General features: G+C 42.8%; 1 protein-coding gene across 1 annotated transcript in view; it reads left to right on the top strand.

Annotated features, from left to right (window-relative positions):
- VPS50 (VPS50 subunit of EARP/GARPII complex) overlaps positions 1 to 23,182 on the top strand; it is a 98,546-nt gene that overhangs the window by 19,461 nt on the left and 55,903 nt on the right. The window contains exons 5-15 of the mRNA XM_056857582.1: positions 1,641 to 1,694; positions 4,906 to 4,976; positions 5,468 to 5,585; positions 5,680 to 5,715; positions 7,253 to 7,335; positions 13,015 to 13,057; positions 13,255 to 13,353; positions 15,486 to 15,626; positions 17,264 to 17,396; positions 18,646 to 18,737; positions 21,335 to 21,429. Of these exons, the coding sequence (XP_056713560.1) occupies positions 1,641 to 1,694; positions 4,906 to 4,976; positions 5,468 to 5,585; positions 5,680 to 5,715; positions 7,253 to 7,335; positions 13,015 to 13,057; positions 13,255 to 13,353; positions 15,486 to 15,626; positions 17,264 to 17,396; positions 18,646 to 18,737; positions 21,335 to 21,429 (965 nt within the window). The remainder of the gene's footprint in view (positions 1 to 1,640; positions 1,695 to 4,905; positions 4,977 to 5,467; positions 5,586 to 5,679; positions 5,716 to 7,252; positions 7,336 to 13,014; positions 13,058 to 13,254; positions 13,354 to 15,485; positions 15,627 to 17,263; positions 17,397 to 18,645; positions 18,738 to 21,334; positions 21,430 to 23,182) is intronic.

Below are 23,182 nucleotides of genomic sequence, written 5' to 3'. Positions count from 1 at the left end.
TCCAGATCACTGTCCCTATTTTCTCCCTGATTGTACCCACGAATGGCTCATTGCTAACATCCTTGAAAGTTCAGTTCCCACTTGAAAGGTCTAAGGAGAGGTTGGAGTTTGTTCCTCGTGCGCAGGAGTGTAACTGCATGTTCATGAATACTAAATGGTCATGCAGAGTACTGCCCTGCCTTTTCATACACTGCAACTGCTGAAGTATGTGATAAATGCATAATGACATACTGGGGGACAACGGTGTGCTTCTAGTCTATCTGTAACTGAAAGAACAAATGTGCTGTAGTCCTGCAAATCAGTGTAGGGTCGGCTGTTGGACCACTGCGTACAAAACTCTTCAGCGTTGGTCCATGTCTATGGCAAGTAGGGTGTTGCAAGCAGGTTCCTATTTTCTTCTGTGACCCTTTGGGGGGTGCATGCTTCTCTGGCTCCGTTCTTTGCTTCCTCTTTCTTTAGCTGGCATTACGTGGCATTCCCTGTGGCAAGAGAAGCCTCACCAGTGATGTGGGCACAAAATCTGAAGGATGAAACAAGCAATTGATCCCACACTGCTTCCACAGTGCAGTGCTATCGATGGGTCCTTCAAACTCAGTTCAGATTGTCTAGCCTTGCTGACTGGGCTGTAGTTTGGGGCTTTGCTTTGCTTGAGTTATCTGATTTGCTTTACTTAACCATCCCTTGACTTCTGTAGGTATTTCTACTGTGTGTGTGTGAGAGAGGGGTCATGATGAGGGAAGCGGAGGATAAGGCTTTTCATGGCTACTAGTCAAAATGAATACTAGTCATGATGCAAACCTGAATAGTATCAAGGGAGCATGCCTGTTCTATTAGGTGCTGTGGAACACAGGCAGGATGCTGCTGCTGTCGTCTTGTTTGTAGGCTACCTAGAGGCACTTGGTTGGCCACTGTGTGGACAGACTGCTGGACTTGATGGGCCTTGGTTTGATCCAGCATGGCCTTTATGTTAAGTGGAGAGTCCTGCTCTTTGCTGGATGCACACCAAAGTCTTCATGGCACGGGCTGACTTGCAGAAATGAATGTCTTGAGACTGAGAATAAAATGTACTTAATTCTATGTCTTTTCTTGAACTTTGTATGACAGCTCAAAGATGCTTATGGAGATCAGTGCTAGCTGAACACAAGATGTAATTGTTTCATATTCATGAAACAACATTAAAGGGAAAATAATAAATTATGAGTAGCATGCAAATATTAATTGCTGCATTGTGTAAATTGCTTCCAGGGTAGTACAGTTACTTTTAAAAAGCGCATTTATTTAAACCTCCTTTAAAGGTGAATCATTTATGATTATGCACTAATAACATGGTAAACAGGCTATATTAAGCTTCATTGTCCTGGGTCGCCTTAGGTTATTTTCAGTACGGCTGCTAATTTCCAGAGAAGGTCTGTAATTCTGCTTGTTCTTGGAGTTTAGTGAATTATGGTCATTGTTTACCACTTAGACTTGCAAATATTTTATTACAATGAGTTTATTGCTGACAATTTTTAAAGAATGTCTGATGCAACTGGTGGTTTATTAAAAATTTCTGCTGCTCTTCAGTGCACTTGAGGCAAAATCATTTTGCTAAAATTCCAAATTCCCCGTGAATTGTTCCTCACCTTAATATTTTCTTTAAGGTCTCCAAAAAGGTAGCTGACTTGATACTTGAAAAACAGCCTGCTTATGTGAAGGTAAGGCAATGAATGGGGTGGGCTGGGGGTGACGTGTATGACAGTAAAAGCATTGTGTGATCTGTCAAGTGCCGTGGCGAATGTTGCTTCAATTCATCCACAATTCCATTAGCTGCAATTGTGCATGCTTTAGTGAACAGGAAATTGTAGTTTTAATCTCAGAAATATGTGGCACATCTATTCTGAAAGCTTTGCTTGATCCTAGCAACAGTGCCCTTGGGCCATTTTCATCAATGTATGATTACCACAAATATTTCCTGTTAATACACCACAATTTTCTTCACTGGCCTAGTGAAAGTAACTTGTGGGGTCAGAACACTTGTATCTAAGATGACTCTTAACGACAGAATCGGACTTTTAAGTCTTTTTAAGGGCTCTAACGCATCCCAAAGATGATGAAGTATTGCTGTAGGGACAGGAAGACAATTTCCTTTTTATATCCCTGGTAATTTTCCAGTTTTCTGTCTTCTGAAAGTACAATTCAGTCCTGTCTCCTTCATACTTTGTGACCCATGAAATGAAGATAGATGTTGGTTCCTATGAACTGGCCTGTCAGTTTTTCCATGGAAGGAATGTCTTTCACAGAAATATAGTTAGAATAGCCTAGGTATAGGATATTGTCTTCCTCTGCATCCAGGTGCCCTGTCCAATCACTATGGTATCCCAAAGAACAAAATGTGGCAACGATGGCACCACTGTGAATCTTGCCCTTGGCACTGTGTGGCTTGGCGTCCACTGAGAAATCACCCTTATGAGGGGTGATGGGCAGACCCTTTCATTCCTCTTCTTTCTTAGGCTCCATATGCTGTAAGGCAACCAGATACAAATGAGGGCTTGGGTACCTATACCTTTTAGTAGGAAGAAAAAGAAGAGTTGGTTTTATATGCCGACTTTCTCTACCACTTAGGGGAGACTCAAACCAGCTTACAATCACCTTCCCTTCCCCTCCCCACAACAGACACCCTGTGAGGTAGGTGAGGCTGAGTCCAAGGTCACCCGGCTGGCTTCATGTGGAGGAGTGGGGAAACCAACCCGGTTCACTAGATTAGCATCCACCGCTCATGTGGAGGAGTGGGGAATCAAACCCAGTTCTCCAGATCAGAGTCCACCACTCCATACCACCACTCTTAACCACTACACCATGCTGGCAAAGTGTTTACTACACATGTGAAGACAACACACATCTGTTGAAGAAAAAGAAGAGTTGGTTTTATATGCCGACTTTCTCTACCACTTAAGGGAGACTCAAACCAGCTTACAATCACCTTCCTTTCCCCTCCCCACAACAGACACCCTGTGAGGTAGGTGAGGCTGAGAGAGTGTGACTAGCCCAAGGTCACCCAGTTGGCTTTGTGTGTAGGAGTGGGGAAACAAATCCAGTTCACCAGATTAGCCTCTGCCGCTCATGTGGAGGAGTGGGGAATCAAATCTGGTTCTCCAGATCAGAATCCACCACTCCAGATAAGAATCCACCACTCCAGTTGTATGGGACTTAAGGGGCTGCAACTTTTCTTACCCTTTGATCAGCTGTACCTGCTAATGTACTCTCTTCTACACCCATCTCCAGGAGTCAAAATATCCTTGGGATATTAGGTCACCCTAGTATATGGAGCCCTCTTTCAGTGTCAGTCCAGTCCTGTGTAACTGATGGGCATTTTGCTAGAAAGGTGATTTTCTTTGGCATCTCTAGGAGCTAATGGATGCTAAGTACTGTAACCCATCATGAGAGTTGGTGAGATAAATCCCATATTTACTATAAGAATAACACGTCTGTGGTTAGCTTTTTTCTTTCAGGTATGTCTTTATGCTAATGCAACTGGTGGGAATAATGTGGAACTTAGCCTTTAGTGTTTTGCGTGATTGGCTTTTAAATGCTTTTATTTCCTAAGAGGGTTATTACCCACACATAAAACAAATAAAATAGGTATTTAATGTTAGTAGCAGTAGCAGAGTATTGGTTTTTAAAAAATAGTACTGTGCCTAGATGTACACTGAAGGATGGCAGTTTAATGGGCCCAAAGGGATTGTTAAAAACCTATCATGGTGATAAGAATACTTTCTGAACACCAAATGTGTTTTTTACTTGATTTGAGTTGAAATGTGTCAAGCATATTATAAGCATGTGGTATCGACCCTTGACTAGAAAGTTTTTTAGGGTTCCTTTGGCATGAAAAGAACAAACTGGAAGATGACCATTGAAAGGCTGAGATTGTCATCTGCTACCAATGGTAATGAAAGCTGGTAGCGTCCTGGTGAAAACTAAGCTTTTCTAGTCTTGCCATCTGTAAGTCATGTATTGAAGTTGGAAGTCGAGGAGCTAGTAAGTGTGTACTTCTCGTCAAGGATGATCTGTATGTAACTCAGAAAATTTCTGTGGGCAGAGGGAGGGTGATTTCTACTGCTTCCCCATCCCACATCAGATTGGTCATTCCCCCCTCATGATGTTCCTGGGGGGGGGGTGTTCTCCTATCTTCCAGAAGCATAACGTGGGAGCATTTTGGGCTGCAGCAGAAGTAGGGAGGTGAGAATGTCATGCTCTGCCGATAGAAATCCCTTCTATCTGTGGAAATCTTCTGTGGGATCCAAGCCTCCATGAAGATATATAGGGAACTATTTGATATTATGTCAAGCAATTAATGCTACCTTTTTAAGGTTCTTATCGCTTTAAAAAGCCTCATAATTTGAAGAAGTGGCTGTTTTCAATGCCAAAGAAGATTCATCTCCTGAATTCTTAGGATTCATCTCCTGAATTCTTAGATTCTCCTGAATTCTTATCTCCTCTATATAGTGGTTGATTAAACAGTTCAGTACAAAAGCTTAAGAATAGGGGTTCCCCAACTTTGAGCTTTTGGGCTCTTTTGGAATTCTGAGAACATTTTGTGGGCATCACCACAAAATAACAGTTATGGAGGGTATAGCCAACCACAAAATGGCTACCACGATGACAAATGACAAAATATTGGGAGCTTCCAAGCCAAGAATTTTTATGGTTGGAAACAGCTGTTTCCAAATGGACACTCCTGCAGATCCAAAGGTGATGCCATCTGGGATTTTCTGAAGGACTTCCTCGTCCACTGAAGTGGGCAAAAGACAGCATGGGCTCTTTGCTTTGGGAAAAGATGCTCTGAGGAAGAATGAAGAGCATCACCTTTTTAACACAATGATTTTGTATCCTTAAGTAAATAAATTAGATGCCATTATGTTTTTGTAGGAACTTGAACGAGTGACATCGTTACAAACTGGCCTTCAGTTAGCTGCAGTCATTTGCACAAATGGAAGACGGTATAGTGAAATTTTTTACTTAACTCCTGTTATTAACTGCTTATAGTTATTATCTTAACACCATTTTTATTTGTTATCTCTGCCCTCAGTATCATGGCTAATATACTGTGCTTATTCAGATCTCTGTAAACCCTAGTCATATTATACCCCCCATGTCCTAGGGTTAACCTAGCTGTTTGAGGCAGGAGCTCTTCATACAGACCTCTTCTAGAAGCATCCTCTATTAAATGGCCTTGCAGACAGGATGTTCTGTTTGTACATTGTGCTCCAGATTGGGCAGCTTGTATTTTTGTGGAATCCTGTTTGAACGTGGTAAAGAGATTAATCTGCCTTTAGGCGTAGGGCTATCATTCAGGTGTTCTGTATTTTATATTGGCACTTTTTTGATTTAGAACACTGTCATCTAATCCATTACTCAGACTTTGACTTCCATGATAACTTGTCTTACTTCTGTGGGTTCCCCCCCCCCCCCAAATTGTTTACTTCTGCAGGCATCTGAATATTGCAAAGGAAGGTTTTACTCAAGCCAGCCTGGGCCTTCTCACAAACCAACGAAAGCGTCAGTTGCTGATGGGGCTGCTCAAGTCTCTGAGAACAATAAAAACTCTGGTATGAGAACAGCATGTGTCTGGCTATCTATCAAGACATCTTGCTTTTAGCACCACTTGCAATAATGACTCTTTCTTCTTTTTAAAAATTTCAGCAACAGACTGATGTACGCTTAAGTGAGATGCTGGAGGTAAGAATGCTTCAGCTCAGAATTTAATTGTTGGTGAAAGACTGCCATTTTCTTATGCTTTCTGAATGTAGTAGAGGCTGATGGCTGCCATCCTAGACTGTAGGTCTCTGAAGAGGAAGGGTAAGGCCTGGCTGCTGTATGACTCGCCCACATTACCTGTAGCAGCTGTGCCTGTCCAGAGGAGAAGCTGTCACTACTGTGGTCAGAAGGAGGGGAAGTGAACAGCAGGGGATAATGTACTGCATCCAGTCTTCAGTTTCTTTTGCTGTACTTCAGTAGGGCTGCCTAGATCGACTTAAAACACTGCTCGCTTCTCTCAGATGACTGATTAATTTTGAATTAATGGCTCTGTGAAAATCAATTCTCCACTACAGCCTCTCAGAGCTTGTTGCCCCCCTCAGGGTTTCCAGGTCCAGACCCTGAGGGGAGCTTCTACTGTGATCAGGAACCTCCCTCATCCCTTTCCTTACCTGGCATCTGATGAGATCCTTCTGCGCTGGGAAGGCATGCAGGGAACTGGGGGGTCCTTGTACTGTAAGAGGATAGCTTATGGGTTGAACTAAATGTTATGAAGGAGTGTGTGTTAAGTGCTGCTTCCGACTCATGGCGACCCTGTGAATCAGTGTCCTCCAAAATGTCGTATCTTTAACAGCCTTGCTCAGATCTTGCAAATTGAGGGCTGTGGCTTCTTTTAGTGAGTCAATCCATCTCTTGTTGGGTCTTCCTCTTTTTATGCTTCCCTCAACTTTTCCTAGCATGATTGTCTTTTCCAGTGACTCTTGTAGGAGTAGAGTTGGTTTTTTAAAACATTAGAACAGGTGGCTTAATTTTAGATTATGTCTACTGCCTGTGAATAGGCCTATGTTTAATACTTTCCCTATTACTCTCCTCTGAGCTGCCATTAGCCCTGACAGTAAAAAAAAGAAAAGAAAAAAAGCCAGGTCTTTTCTGTTGGAGCTAATAGAGCTTGTAGGGGGGTGTTATGTGTGCGATTTACTGGGGAAATGGTGCAGAAGTGGAGAGAAGCGGGCTAAATCCCTCTGTTCCCAGTGCCACAGCTTTGCTCCAAATTGTAACGCCCTGACTGCTTTTTAACAGAAAATGCTGGTTGATCCTTTTCTAGAAGTTTCATAGGCTGGGTAATTCGGCTTTCAATTTCTTCCTTTATTTAAGGCAGGATTTTTCTGGGAGAGGACATGTGGGTACACCTCTCCCTACTTGCCCACAGCTGCACAGACGATAGCGTCTTCCGACAACAGAAATGCACTAAAAGGAAAGCCTATGCATGGCAGAGTTTTAACTTCTGTGCAACTTTGAACACTGCTCAGCCTCTCATAATGGTGCACCTGCAGGCCAGTTGTAGCTGGCTTTCTGGCCAGATCCTGCATTTTGAACTTAGCACCAACAAGCGCAGCTAACCGGAAAAGCAGACTTGTGCAGATGAGCTGCCCCTGTTCACATGGTGCCAGCAGTTTGGGAGAAAGGAGATTGTGTGTGTGTGTGTGTATGTTTCTTAATCTTTGTTTATTTCCCTCAGGAGGAGGATTATCCAGGGGCTATACAATTGTGCCTCGAATGCCAGAAAGCAGCCAGCACATTCAAACACTACAGTTGCATAAGGTAAGGTGGCAGATGTCCTCCGAAGCACCTCCCTTTCATCTGTTTCAGCATGGGCTGAGAAGGAACATGCAGCCCTTTAGGGGATTGCTAGCTAATTTGAATTTGCTGTGGCATCCTTGCTGTAAATTAATTTTCTAGTTAGACAGGTATGGCTATTTTATTGTTTTGTTTTTAAAGCTTGCGAAGTGCAATTTACTTTATGAAATTTCCTGAACTGATGTAGCGGCTGCTGCTAATGCAAATGTCACATGCTTCTAAGTGGCTTAATAGTTACGCTGGATGGATCTTCTCTTCTTTAACATTAATGCTGTTTTGTGCTGAAGGCTGAGGAGTGTGGTGCTGCATAATGCATTTGCTCGGGTAGCAGCTTAAGGTTTATCTTTGTTCACAATGCCGTGCAAAATATTTAGTTGAGCAAAAATAGCCAACCCATTCTGGAAAAAGCCACAGAGATCTGCTCCAAGCCAAGGCTCTTTGCCCATATGGAAATGTATCCTTTTCCTTTTGACGGGGGATGCTCCGCATATGTGCCGTGTTCATGAAACTGTGACTGCAGCAGATTTCCTAACTTAACATAGAAGATAATAGGGTTGCTTTGGATGTGATTTGAGCTCCTTTTCCCATGAGAGCTCTGCAAAGTGTTCGAAGCTGAGTACTTTGGGGGGTCATGTTATACATGGGCATGATTTAAAAAAAAAGATCCTGTGACTTGGTGACATAACAATCTTTTTTATGATCATGCTGGGAAAACAGAATGTGACCTGTTAAGTGGAAATCTAGTAGCATATAAAGTATCTTGATAACCTTTGCTTTCTTCGTTGAAAGCGAGAGAGCTTCCAATTGAGCTAGTTTCAGATTAGACAAGAATTCAGAGAAGACCGAAGTGATACTGGCTGACAGGGCCTCGGAGGGTGTGAGGCTCCCCGTGCTCAACACAGTGAGTTTGTCACTCTCTGACTCAGTCTGGAATTTAGAGGGACTGTTGGACATTTCTCTCTTGCTGGTTGGCGCAGTGGGATAAGTGCATTTTTCCAACTGTGTCCTGCACAGAAATTGTCCCCTTTCCTGGACTCAGCTGACCTAATCATACTGATCATGAGTCCATCTCGAGGTTACTGTAACATGTTCTGCAGGCTGCTGTCCTTGACAATTTGGTAGCTCCAGTGGTTGCAAAATGTAGCGGTTCATGGGCTGTTTTGACCACGTGGACACTCAATGTAATATTCGCCGCTTAAGAACATTGCCCTTGCTGCCTTTGTATTCCAGCATGGTGTAGTGGTTAAGAGTGGTGGACTGTAATCTGGAGAACTGGGTTTGATTCCCCACTCCTCCACATGAGGGGCGGACTCTAATCCGGTAGGGTTGGTTTCCCCACTCCTACCCATGAAGCATGCTGGGTGACCTTGGGCTAGTTCTCTCCGAACTCCCTCAGCCCCACCTACCTCACAGGGTGTCTGTTGTGAGGAGAGGAAGGGAAGGTGATTGTAAGCTGGCTTGATTATCCTTAAAAGGAGAGAAAATTGGCATATAAAAACTAACTCTCCTTATTATTCCTGAGTTCAGTTCGAGGGGCTGGTTCTCACCTATGGCCTGGGACCCATGGGACTGCCTTTCCTTACCCTTGCAGTAACTCTGTTCTGCTGGCCAGGGATTACCTGCCATTGCTTTCTGCATGTGGATTAGAAGAGTTAACCGTTCATGGGTGTTTTGGGGGCGCCCAGGTTGTTAACATTCCACAAAGGTTTCAAGGCTGTCTTGCTTAGGAGGGCTTTTCAGTTCAATGTACGGAGTGTACTGCCGAATCACTGGTAGCTGTTAGTGTACTACTTTTATTTACTTTGTGCATAAATTTGTGGTTGATGTGGTGCTTTTAATGACGATGTGGTGGCCTGTTTTAATCAGCACCGTAACTCACCTTTGAGTCTGTGACTGGGGAAAGGCAGCATTTAAAAATGCTCTGAAGAAATAAAACCAGGAACCCTGAAGGCAGTTTCTGCTTATAGCCATAGAACCCTGGGAGAAAGCAGGTGGAACTTCTGGTGGTAAAGAGAGCTTTTCATGCATTGCTGGTCTGTTTCTTTTCAGGAATATATCTGTCTCCAGCCAACGGCTTAATTTTTAAAATCATTTCTGTAACTTGTAGGCCTTTCCCGGTAGACTTTATAATCCCGTGAAACACATTATTTGCATGGTGTAATCTTCCTCAACTGGAATCAGGCCAGTTATTAAAAATGTGTCCCCTTTGCAGAATGTATTACAGTTGTGTACAGATTTAGTGCATAAATCTAGGTACCTGAGCCTTATCTACTTGAACAAGCTGCTCAAATTGGTTGCCACTTTCCATTCACAGTTGAATATAGTCATACAGTAAACCTAATAGTGACCTACCTCACAGGGTTTAAGGAGGTAAGGAAAGCCCCTGACTCAACCTGACTTTTGGGTCACAGCAGATGTCTAAATGCCTGTTCTACTCCTACTTACTTTAGCTTTAGCTTCATCACTTAAATTAATCACTCCTAACCCTAGTTGTTGTGAGAAAATTAAAAAGAGTCCTCTCCCCAGGAGATTTATTTACCAAGTGTGCTCTTTTACTTGCCCTGTCTGTGGAATAGCATGATCTTGGAATAAGATATAGCTGGGTCAGGGAGGGGGGGTCCCTAGAAATGAGGCAAGAAGAAAACTGTAAAGTGTTGATGGCTGCAGCAGAAGTTGGCAGCATTCAGATATGAAAAAGCCAAAATTAGTTCATGTGAATGAGCTTGAAATCCTTGGGCTCACATACTCCTTCCCACCTTCCTTTGTACACAGAGCCAAGAGTGAACATAAGAGCCTTGCTGGATTGAACCAATGATCCAGTATCTGTTTTCCCTGGTGGGCAAACAGCTGTCATGGCCTCCCCCTCATGCTGCTCACCAGCAGTTGGCATTGAGAGATTCTGCCTCTGCACAGGGAAGTCTTATTCAGCCATTATGATCTATTGAGAGTCAAGGCTGTAGTTTTGTTTGGGGGTTGTTTCTTGCTCAAAAACCTGAGCCTAAACCACAGTTTAACGCTGGTTTGTGGCAAAAAGCAAGGGAGCACCCATGTTTCTTAAGCAGCATTCTTTTAATAATTTGCAGCTTTTTACTTTTTAATATCCATGTAATTTCCCTTGAAATTAGAGTTGCCAACCACTAGGTACTAGCTAGAGATCTCCTGCTATTACAGCTGATCTCCAGTCAATAGAGATCAGTTCCCTTGGAGGAAATGGCAGTTTTGGCGATTGGACTCTATGGCATTGAAGTCCCTCCCCTCACCAAACCCCACCCTCCCCAGGCTCCGCCCCCAAAACCTCCCGCCGGTAGCGAAGAGGGACCTGGTGACCCTACTTGAAATGTGCTGTAGATATGTCTGTAACCGGATTTCCCCACCAGTATATGTGACTTGCACCTTTGCCTCTACTGCTCTCTATATTGGCTTGGTGCTGCTCCCTCCCCCCCACTGTGAGATTAATATTGGCAAGGATAAACTGAGCCCTTTTAAAATGCTTTCATCAATTGGCTTAGTAAATTCCACAAATTACTTTTGCTACTATATTTAATTACATCTTTCATCAATTGAATCATTTTGCCCAGAGATTGTTAAATTTCGTTTGGTTGCATGTTATGGATTTGAACTGTGCGTATTGTTCATATCCGAGTAAATTGACTGAAATACTAAGTAGAATCTGTGCTACATTCCCCCCCTCTATAATATGCAGTGTACCGCAGTGTACCAAAGAAACAATTTGTCCTGAAAATAATCAGCTCTAAGCATAACATATTGTTCCCAGCTTCCAAGTGTGAGCTTCAGTTTGGAAATAGTTGCAAGAAAGAACATGGGGTTGTAAAGTAACAGCTCTCTCCTTTGTTCTTCCTGGCTGTTTTCCCCCCTCACTGCTAGAACTGAATCAGATATTTAACAGCACTTGTAATAATTTTGTAATGCCTAGTGGCTGTGTAATGTATACTAGCACATCAGCAATGTTCCTGAGCTGGGTAAACGGATACCTGCGCTAGGTCTGGATTCTGCTGATTTGTGCCATGATGGAAGCAACAGGAAGTCTGCATCTGATGTTCCTTGGACTTAAATCTCAAAACATCCTGAGGTGGCAAAGATTATTATGAGGTGTAGTCTCATTCTGAGTGTGAAGTTGACAGGAATGAATCCAAGGGGTAGTGGAGTCTGGAAATCAAGTCCTATGAGGAAAGGTTGAAGGAGCTGGGTATGTTTAACCTGAAGAGGAGAAGACTGATAACCATCTTCAAGTACTTGAAGGGCGGTCATATAGAGGATGGTGCCAAGTTGTTTTTTGTTGCCCCAGAAGGTCGGACCGGAACCAATGGGTTGAAATTAAATCAAAAGAGTTTCCGTCTAGACATTAGGAAGAATTTTCTAACAGTTATCCACAGCTAGGTTGTGCGCAATAGCACTTAAAGTTCGCCTCTCAAAGGTTTCCTCAAATATAGGTCTAATTTTAACTTAGGGGGATAAGTAAAACCCAATTTGATGGATTTGCATTTTGTATTTTAAATTAATGTATAATTGTGAACTGTGGATAGCTTTATTAAGTATTTTCAGAATGACAATGCTGTGATGAAATTTTACTACTTCTGACAGTCAGAGCAGTTCCTCAGTGGAACAAGCTTCCTCGGGAGGTGGTAAGCTCTCCTTCCCAGGAGGTTTTTAAGCAGAGGAAGTAATTCTCCCTTCCAGTAGTGAACCAGTTTTGGCTTCCAACAGTGTGAACGGTTATGATGTTGCTACAATTGTAGCACCACAAATCTGTTGAAATAGCTGATACGTTTATGACGGAAGCTAAAACCTTTGTCTTTGTTTATATGCATAATATGCGCTAGTGTATCCCAGTGGTTCTCAACCTTTTTTCGACCGTGGCCCCCTTCCAACCTTGTTTCCTTCCTGTGGCTCCCCTGTCCTACCGGTAGAAAGGTAGCTATTTAAATGTTTTGTTTGTAAATAGCCAAGGAACAAAGAAGCATAAACAGCCACACAAATGCACACATGCAGTTCTTATTGGGAAACTGAAATTTAAAAAAAATACCCCACAAAAAGGGAATACAACATGGTAATAATCAACAATGTTCACATACAAACACAGCGGTAGAGCGCGGAAGTGGGAGGGAGAAGGAAGCGGAAGCGATGTTGCCGCAGAGTGCACATGGCGATCTATCCACTGGGAAGCATGGTCACTTCTCTGTTCACTCTACTTCTCTGTTTTCTATTTTTTTCACTTCTGTTTTCTTCTTTTCTTGGTCACTTCTCTGTTTTCTTCACATCTCACTTCCCTCTGTGGCTCCCTAGTCTTGGGCCGTGGCCCCCCATTTACTGTATGTAAGGGAGGGGGAAAACCTTAAGAAGCCAAGCTGGAGCAAAAAGCAGGTGCAAAAAGGACCAGTGCTACCACTTTAAGGAATGATAATAATTGAGGCTTTTTGGAAGTGCTTTTGGAGGAAAAAAGTGTCCCATCATCACATAGTGTTATGAGAACAAAGAGTCATATATATTGTCAGAAAAAATTGCCCTGAAAGGATGTGCCAAATTAAAGTACGGTGCTAGAACATTCACCTTGTCCTGAAACGCTCATATAACATACTGGCTTGGTTTTAGACAGGTTCTAATGTTGGACTTTATTGTTTGCAGTGAATTGAATTCAAAACTGCAAGACACTTTGGAGCAAATTGAGGTGAGAGCTCATTTGAATTTTTACAGAAAGGGAGGCTTTACGCATCTTGACTTTGAGTGGCTTTAGCTATTCAGATAGCATTTTGCTTGGTTGTGGGGGGAGAATGAACATTTCAACATGAATTGTAGTTTGATATTGTATAATTATAACAGATCGTTCCTTTGTGTTCCCTTTTTTAAAAAAAACAAACTTTTTAGGAGCAGTTAGATGTTGCGCTTTCCAAAATCTGCAAGAACTTTGATATCAACCATTATACCAAGGTTCAGCAAGCTTACAGACTGCTGGGAAAAACACAGGTTAGCATACTTGGTTTGAAATCATGTGCTGATTTGTTGGGGATTAGTCTTTATAATTATTTTGGCTCTTCCTCCCCGCTATTGAAGGTAAAGGGCAGTTACAAAACAAAAATTACCAAAATGTACAAATGTGCTTTATACAAATACTGTCTAATCATGTGTCTGTGAAACTGCTTTTTACAGAGGCCATCGATCCAGCTAGCTCAACACTGCATTATCTGACTAGTAGTGGTTCTCCAAGGTGTCTCGGGCAGAGAAAGGGCTTCCTCTCACTTCTGACTGGAGATTTCAGTGATTCACAGTGCTGTCCTAAGCAGAGTTACAACCTTCTAAGCCTAGTGACTTCAGTGGATTTAGAAGGGTTCATCTGCTTAGGGTGGCACTGTTGAGCCAGCAAAAGCAAGTGCTTTACTGCTGCATTATGGTCCTTTCCTAATTATACTAAATTCCAGATATATAGTCTGTCATTGGGTCCCAGGTTGAGAGGCATACCCACTGCAGGAGAAAAATATACTTAGAACATCTGAAAGAAACCCAACTCACATTAGTTGATTATTGTAATGTGATTGATCCTGCATTCTTCAGCAGTTACACATCCTTACCCTACTATTTGTGCCTTCCATATGCACAGATGATAACCATCTTCAAGTACATGAAGGGCTGTCATTATAGAGGATGTTGTTTTCTGTTGCCCCAGAAGGTTAGACCAGAATCAACGGGTTGATGTTAAATCAAAAGAGTTTTTTGGCTAAACATTAGGAAGAACTTCCTAGTTCTTCAGTAGAACATGCTTCCTTGGGAGGTGGTAGGCTCTCCTTCTTTGGAGATTTTTAAGTAGAGGCTATATGGCCAACTACATGGCCATCTGACAGCAATGCTGTTTCTGTGAACTTAGGCAGGTCATGAGAGGGAGGGCAGGAAGGGTTGTGTCAGTGCTTGGCTCTCATGGCCCTTCCTTACATACCTGTCTTAATGTTGATTGCTACTTGGGGGTAAAGAAGCAATTTTCCTCCAGGCCAGATTGGCCAGGGATCCTGGAGGTGTTTTTTTTTTTTTTTTTTGCCATCTTCTGAGCATGGAGCAGAGGTCATTGGACAGGTTGGGGAGGTAGTTGTGAATTTCCTGCATTGTGCAGGTGGTTGGACTAGATGACCCTGGAGGCTCCTTCCAACTCTGTGTTTATGATCTACCTTTTGAAATTAGCTGACATAGTTTTAGGCTCCTTAAGGTGACTTAGAAGTGATCTTTGATACATCCGTGAGAAAGCGCTTGAGATTTCTTTTGCTGGCATTCGGACCTACTGAATGGGAGATTTGCCAGCCACCTCCTGCACTTTTACTCTGCTCCTGCAGTTAGCTGTCTCTGCCTTCGTTTACTTAAATGGTCTTTCCCCGGTGGCAGAAATAATTGTGGATTTACTAGATCACAAGAGGATTTATTGTTCTCCACTTTCACATTGGAAACAATCCTTCATCCTCTAGCCACCCCTTATCCCACAGCCAACTGGTTTTCCATCTGAATTATGAAATCTTCAGTCTTTTTTGCTGTAAGGCTTATTGACTGTTACTTATGCAAAAGCCCGCCCAGTGTACTTTCCAGAATGAGATACTCTCTGCCACTTGCACATCTAGTATCCATTCATCTTCCTTTGTCAAAGTTGCTGCGACTGAAGCTGGAGGTGGTATTGTTTAACCTGCAGGGCATCTTGATGAAGTACATCCTAAGGCCTCCTGCCAAAGGAGCTTTGGCTGGCTGGTACTGTGGGCAGTATCTACTGATGTTTGCCAGTATGTTTAATAATTTTGTACTTTGGGAGCTATTAACTTTTGTGGAGGAACAAACTAAGGACTCCTCTGGAATACACAATTCTAACAGTGGTTCCTGGTGCTGGTGTCTACAAAGATCTCGTCTGGTTGGATCTTACCAGTTTTTCTGCTGGCTCGAGAGGAGGGGTGGGCATTCCCCTATCATTGCCGCCCCATCTGGCATGGCTTTTTAATATGTGAGGGTCCTATAATAACTGTTTTGAGGGCGTAAGGAGCTGTCTTCCCTCTTTCACCAGCAGAAAATGTGCAGGAAGCAGGGAACTGACTTTGTAATTATGCATTTTCCTTCCCTCCTCCTCTCATCAGACAGCGATGGACCAACTACATATGCATTTTACTCAGGCCATACACAACACAGTATTCCAAGTGGTTCTTGGGTATGTAGAGCTGTGTGCTGGAAACACGGACACCAAATTCCAGAAGCTTCAGTACAAGGACCTCTGCACAGTACGTAGTGATGGATGGTGGTTGAAACGTTTTTGCATATGTTAGTGAATGTGCATGCACCTTGCTAAAAGGAGTTGTAAAGCCTTTTTCTGCCCAGAACACCTACTGTATTATTCTGCTATGCGGATATAACATGGGGGGAAAAATAAGGGATTTGAAAAGGACTCCAGATTTACATAAATGTTTTAAAATTTATTGCCCATACCTTTAATCCACTAATAGCCATCAAGGATGCAATATTATCATCAGATACTCACCCTCCTGCCAGTAAAAAGCAAAGATGTGTAATTCTTGTATTCCAGGATAATTTATGAGGAAAGCATGCAGTTTCAAGCTCTTATTTATTTATTTAGGATTTTTTCTATGCCACCTCTTTATAGTCCTGCTTGCAGCGACTTACAGTTAAAATCACCACAATATAAAAACAAACCATTGGACATAAACAACATAAAAACTATCCATAAAACCAGAAGCAGACCATTAAAAATTGGATAAGATAAAACCCCTAATTAAAAGCGTGGGTAAAAAAAGATGCTTTGGCCTGGCATCTAAAAGAAAGTAAAGCAGGTGCCATGTGAGCCCAAGAGGAGGGCATTCCTGATGCAAGGTGCACCACAGAAAAAGTCCTGTCACTAGTCATCACCTGCCTCACATCTGAAGGCAGGAGCATAGAGAGCAGGGTTTGAGAAGCAGATCTTAACTGGTGGGCCGGATAGTATGGGAGAGACAGTCCGTCTAATGATAATTTGAGTAATTGAGACTAGGCCATCCTTAGATGACATTCTGTCTGTTTGGTTTGTTGGACAGAATCCAGAGTATTTCAAAATGTAACAAATATAATTTTTTAGGTTTGCCAAATTTGTATGCTCAGTGAACTTAGCACATCCTGAATCTTTGTTCCACATAGTTCCCCATGGACTTTATCCATTAAAGATTAATGGGGCAAATCTTGTGGCTGGGGATAAAGCGAATATGAATCCAGTCTTAACAGCCTTTCCATTCTTCCTTTTCAAAGGACCTCATGAAAGCGTAAATACCAAAATGTTAGCTTTTAAAAACATCAGTGATTAAATATTCGTATGTTGTGAGTTCATGCATGTTTATTGCTAGGCATGGAAAAATCAGTTTTCTAAGTGCCAGCTCATGCTGAATTTTAGTCATTGGCACCTGTATAACTTTGTTAATTGTGCTCTGTAGTACCCTAGCAAAGTTGTAAATGTTCATGAGTGTCTTTAAAATTTTCTGCTGTTTGAGAAGAGTAAAATTAACTAATTACTACTGAATTGTTAAACTAAACTGCTGGCAACTTGTCAATTTCGTTTGATTTCTGTAAACAGATTTATTTTGCAGTTGACCTGGAATTACTACTAAAAACATGAAAGTATTTATGTATGTATTTTTCCACCCAATATATTGAATGAGAAGGGTCAGAGGGTTTCCCCCCTTTGTGCTCTCGTCTCTACCTCTCCTGGGCATGCCACTTGTGCGTTTTTAAATTTTGGGGAAGTATCGCGTGTCGGTTTTGCTTCTTACATTTTTTTCCTGTGTCATTTTTAATTTTGCATTTTTGTGAACGCTTTCAAATTAGATGGCGAATGAAAATCTCAAAAGCTTCCCCCCCCCCGTGTCTTCTGCAGCACATTACATCAGACAGCTACATTCCTTGCCTTGCTGACCTCTGCAAAGCTCTGTGGGAGGTCATGCTTAGTTACTATCGCACCATGGAGTGGCACGAGAAATGTGATTGTGATGCGTCTGCTTCACCTTCTGGTAGGCAATGGCTATTGCAGTTTGAAACCAGCATTGAAATGAAATATGCGCTCCCAGATTCCCCTTCAGTCAAACAATGGCGGCCCAGTATATTTTATCTATGTGAGCAGCAGAATGACTTGCAATAGGAAACCCTATGTAAAAATGCCCATTTGGTTTGATTGTAGCCTTTTTGTGACGATTTATAATTTTCATAACCATTCCTCCGGTGAGCTTCTGTTTTTTTTTAATTATTATTAGAAGGTGAAAACTGGGTGATTTACAATGGAGCCCTAAGCGGAGTTACACCCTTCTTAGTCCATTAAAGTCAATGGGCTTGGAAGGGTATAACTGTTTAGGATTCCTCTGTTCATGTCTGACAGTTACCTTGACAGCCTCTTGTTTCTTTAGGGGTCCAGCAGGTTTAGGAACAGTTGTTCAATGAAGCATTATACTATTGGCATACTCTAAACCAGGGACATCAAACATATGGCCCGAGGGCCGGATCCGGCCCCTTGAGATATCTTACCAGGCCCGCAAGCCAGCCGAGGCAGACGTCCCCCACTCTCAGTCTAGGCTGGCAAGTCATGGCCAGGCCCGACCAAGTGACATTTATATCATATCTGGCCCTCGTAACAATTGAATTCGACACCCCTGCTCTACACCAATCTAATTGAGCCTGTGGGCACTTCTAGAATTTTGAGAACAGAGAATGGACACCATCACAAAATGGCTGCCATGGAGGGCCAAGGTCAATCAGAAAATAGCTGCTATTGGGTATTGGGGCCAATCACAAACTGTTGGTAAGGTGCAAGGCCAGCAGCTTCCTATTTTGACATTAATTGGTTCTGGGTTCTCCTGCTCCAGTAAGGTTGCGGAAAGCCAGGATTTGGGTCTTTGATTTGGGGAAGAGATGCTTTTGGTAAAGAAACAAATGGGTGGCCGGAAACCAGATGGCTGGGGGTTACCTTGGTAAACATTTAGCCTGTATGAGCCATGAGGAAAAGTGTGGTAGAAATATTTTAATCAATAAATAAAATACTCCTAGTTTTGTCAGAATGAGACTTCTAAGGACACTTTGCAAGAAAGGGGAGCGATAGTGAATGGCATTTTAAGAACTGGATTTCTGCCTCTGAAGTTTTGAAGCCTTGCAAGCAGAGTAAATGAGAAGAGCACAGAGAATATGTTACTTGGGCTTGCATAAGAAAAACAAACAGTTTCTTTTTTTTCTGGCAGCTTAAATGAAAAATACTTAAAATTTCTTTTCCAGATGGAAACAATACGATGGGTGGTGAAGAGACCAATTTTGACCGCAGCTATGTGAAAAAGAAATTGGAACATGGACTTTCACGAATATGGCAGGTCTGTTTTTGGAGCTGGCAACTGGCTGCCCCCTCCCCCATAGTTATTTCAAAAATATTCTGTGCTAAAAATCCAAGTAGGAATATACTCTTCAAGTCTGTTTGTAGTATCTAGCTAAGCTGGGCTTGTTTTTGCAGCAGTTATATTTTCTATAAACAGACATTAAAAGATTATTCAAAAAACATTCAAATTATACACGATCTTAAAATAGCATAACGTATGCAAACTAAGGTGTTGCAGTGACCTTTATTTTCTAGGCAGTGTTTTGCCTAAGGTCCTTTTAAGACAGAATTCAAAAGATCTTCTCATTGTTTGCTCTTGAAAAGGTGTTGCTAGTTTATATTAAGGAAGCAGTAAAATGTTCTCTAGGAAATAAAGATCAGGGCAACACTTTCCTATATTTGTAGGCAGCATACTGCTTTTACTCTTTAAAAACTGTTTTCCCCAAGTGATGAATTTAGTGAGCCTTATTGAGGTTCTGTTATATAGTAAACCTGAAGCTGTTTTGCAGGTGTGAGGTGTGAGCTAAAATTTAGTGAGGCTCTGAATGTCAGGTTATAGGATCAGACAGGCCCAGGTTCACATGAACACACATGAAGCTGCCTTATACTGAATCAAACCATTGGTCCATCAAAGTCGGTATTGTCCATTCAGACCGGCAGCAGCTCTCCAGGGTCTCAGGTCGAGGTCTTTCACATCACCTACTTGCCTGGTTCCTTTAACTGAAGAAGCTGGGGATTGAACCTGGGACCTTCTGCATGCCAAGCAGATGCTGTACCATTGAACCACAGCCCCTCCCCTAAAATGGTGGGAGCACATGCATATCACTGCAGCAGCTCTCCAAGGTCTCACATACTGCAGATCCTTTAACTGGAGACGCCAGGGATAGAACCTTGGACCTTCTGCAGGCTAAGCAGATGCACTACCACTGAGCCACAGCCCCTCCCCACTCAGCTATAAAGCTAATTGAATGACGCTAGTCCATACACCCTTTCAGTCCAGCCTTCCTTATTAGGTTGTTATAATGATAAAAGTAGGTGGGGCAGTGTGAGGCCCTATGGGCAGTCAGTGGGAGAGAAATGAGCTGGTGTCCAACTGCAAGTGTCCAAGCAAGAGCAAGTGGGTGACCTTCTTGGCCACAGCCACATGTTACCTCCTGAGCTTTTATGTCTTAAGAGGAAAAAGGGAGAGGCCGTGGCTCAGTGGTAGAGCATCTGCTTGGCATGCAGAAGGTCCCAGGTTCAATCCCTGGCATCTCCAGTTAAAGGGACTAGGCAAGCAGGTGATGTGAAAGACCCCTGCCTGAGACCCTGGAGAGCCGCTGCCGGTCAGAGTAGACAATACTAACTTTGATGGACCAAGGGTCTGATTCAGTACAAGGCAGGTTCATGTGTTCAAAAAGAGATTAGGGAATGTGACAAGATGGTAAAAGAGACAGGGGGAAGTACGGAACTTTGTCTTAGGGATTAAAAGTTCAGGAATTCATGGGGGAAGGAGACTGTCTATTCTCAGCCTAGAGCAGGGGTGGGGAACGTCAGGCCTGGGGGCCGTATAAGGCCCGCGATATCGTTTGGTCTGGCCCTTCATGGTTCCTGGCAGATCTCTAGCATGGAAGGATGCTGCCCTGCCTGAATCTCTTGGGCCCAGCTGTGGACGGCAGAGCTCAAAAGCGAGTCGCTCTATGTGGCAGACACTCGGAGCCGTCTCCAGTCGGGCCTCTTGGCTAAATGTTTGACCAAATATAGCAGGCTAATTTTTAAGTTGATAATTTTGTATGGCCCGTGAATGATGTCAAAAATATCCAAATGGCCCTTGGCAGAAAAAAGGTTCCCCAGCCCTGGCCTAGAGCAAGGGAGGAGGCTTAGCTTCCGTTCCTACTACCTGTTGCTCTCCTGTTTATTGCAGCCAACTTAAAAGCGAGGCTTCACTAGCAACCTTGCAATCCAAGGAAATTTGGGATAGCACCCAGGGATTCTGCTTTGAGGTGGGAAAAGAGGCAAGCAGCAGACTAACTGGGATTTATGAGCAAACTATGGTGCCCCGGGGGTGGAAAGTGCTGTCAAGTTGCAGCTGACTTATGGCTACTCCGTAAGGTTTTCGAGGCAAGAGATGAGCAGAGGTGGTTTGCCATTGCCTGCCTCTGCATAGCAATCCTGGCATTCCTTGGTGGTCTCCCATCCAAGTACTAACCAGAGCTAACCCTGCTTAGCTTCTGAGATCTGACGAGATCGGGCTAGCCTGGGCCATCCAGGTTAGGGCAGTTTTGCACTACTGGCAGATTAACCAAGATGAGTGCAAAAAAATGTGGTTTAATGGTTGTTTGTAATGTCTGAATAGAGCCACAGGCTCTCTTATTTGAATAGGCCACAATTTCTTAATAACTGTAAAAGTCGATTTTGAGTAACTGCCCTTAAATTCTCCACCCCTTTCACAATAAAAAATATGTTGGCCATTGATGCACTGAACCTAAGGATGAATACAAAGCTCTTTTAAAAGGTTTTCATTGTTTATTCCCAGTGGCAATATAATTATGGGTGCCCAATACAAAACTATGTGTTAAATAGTCTGGAGTTATTCAGTATGTTTGTATTTTGTAGGATGTTCAGCTGAAAGTGAAGACCTATTTGCTGGGGACTGACATGTCTAACTTCAAATATGATGATTTCATCTTTGTTCTGGATATTATCAGCAGGTATTTGGGGGGAGACATCCATTTGGAGAAGTCCTGCAATACAAAAAAAGCTAACAGTATTTTTAAAGAATTTAGTTAAGTGATAAATGGCTGTATGTGAAGGTGCAGTTATCCCTGCTCTGTTTAATATATCTGAGTTGTACTGGTGACAAAGTGGATCATTGTGGGTTTTTTCTCCAGTATCAAAACAGTTCTTAGAGTTCAGTCAGTCCAATTAATGAGAGACAAAATGAATAGGAGGATTTAATTTGGTAAGACCAGACCAGGGGTCCCCAACATGGTGCCTGTGGGTGCAGTGGCACCCGTGACACCTTTTCTTGCGCCCGCCAAGTGTTTTTAGGAAGTGGGTGGGGCCAGGTAGGAATTTTGCCCAGCAGGACTTCTCATTGACTTTTGGAGAGTTGATTGGCAGTGCAGAGTTTTTAGAATGTTGCTTTGGCAGCAGCTGCCACCACAGCATGAGAATCTACACTGTGTTACTGAAGTTAAGCTGTGGCAATTATTTTGTGGTTGGCTCCACCTCCTGCGGCAGCCATTTTGTTGCTGTGCCCCCTGTGCCATGTCAGAATTCCATATGTGCCCACAGACCCCTGGACTAGAACAGTGTAGGACCAAATACTCTGAATGAACTGGTTCGTAGAGCAGGTTGTCCATGTCATGTGTTAGGCAAATGCAAATTCCTTCAGATGTATTCGGGTCGCCTCAGATGACATCTACACTACAGGCTAAACCAATTAAAACCTAAAGTTTCCTTTAGGATCTTTTGGGAGTTGTCACTTGGCTGTGAAAGGTCCTTCAGAAAAAAAGGATGAATGGGGTGTGGGAGCCAAGGCAATATACAGGATTTAAATGTAAAAATGTCCACAGCCTCGGTTAACCATCAGAGTGCCTTGTCAGCAGAAACACACTATTGAGGCTCTACAACAGTGGTTGATATGGCATGTCTTGTAGTTAAGTGTGTCTTTTCAGTAAGTCCTATAAATTATAAGTAATGTTCATGGGCAAAAAAGTATGAGACATAAGAACATAAGAAAAGCCCTGCTTGATCAGACCAAGGCCCATCAAGTCCAGCAGTTTGTTCACACAGTGGCCAAACAGGTGCCTCTAGGAAGCCCCCAAACAAGACGACTGCAGCAGCACCATCCTGCCTGGGTTCCATAGCACCTAAGATAATAGGCATGCTCCTCTGATCCTGGAGAGAATAGGTATGCATCATGACTAGTATCTATTTTAACTAGTAGCCATAGCTACCCCTTTCCTCCATGGACATGTCCACTCCCCTCTTAAAGCCTTCCAAGTTGGCAGCCATCACCACATCCTGGGGCAGGGAGTTCCACAATTTAACTATGCGTTGTGTGAATGGGGACTCCATAGAAATTTTCTTTTTCCTTGAATTCCAAATGTAGGGATTCATTGTGACTTGCCTGGATGCTTCAGTTTCTTCCCTGAGGTGAAAATGACAATGAATAAGCATATTAGTTACTAGAGTGCGGAATCTGCATAGACTCCAGAGCACTGCATATTTTAATTGCTTGGCTAGATGTCTCCTTGCATTTTGGTTCCTTGTTGATACGAACAGATGACATGTAATAAGAAAGAGAGAAGGAGGCTTTATGTACAGGTTTATATTCCATGGGGTTAGGAAGGCAATAAATGCAAGGGGGATGGAAATTATCCCGGCATTAATAAATGTTCCTGTAACAGTTCTTGACTTCTAAATGCTAAAATAAGCATATAACTAAAAAAATGTTTT

The sequence above is a fragment of the Euleptes europaea genome, chromosome 11 (genome assembly GCF_029931775.1).
Source record: "Euleptes europaea isolate rEulEur1 chromosome 11, rEulEur1.hap1, whole genome shotgun sequence".
Lineage (NCBI taxonomy): Eukaryota > Metazoa > Chordata > Lepidosauria > Squamata > Sphaerodactylidae > Euleptes > Euleptes europaea.
This window is presented reverse-complemented; position numbering and strand designations above follow the sequence as displayed.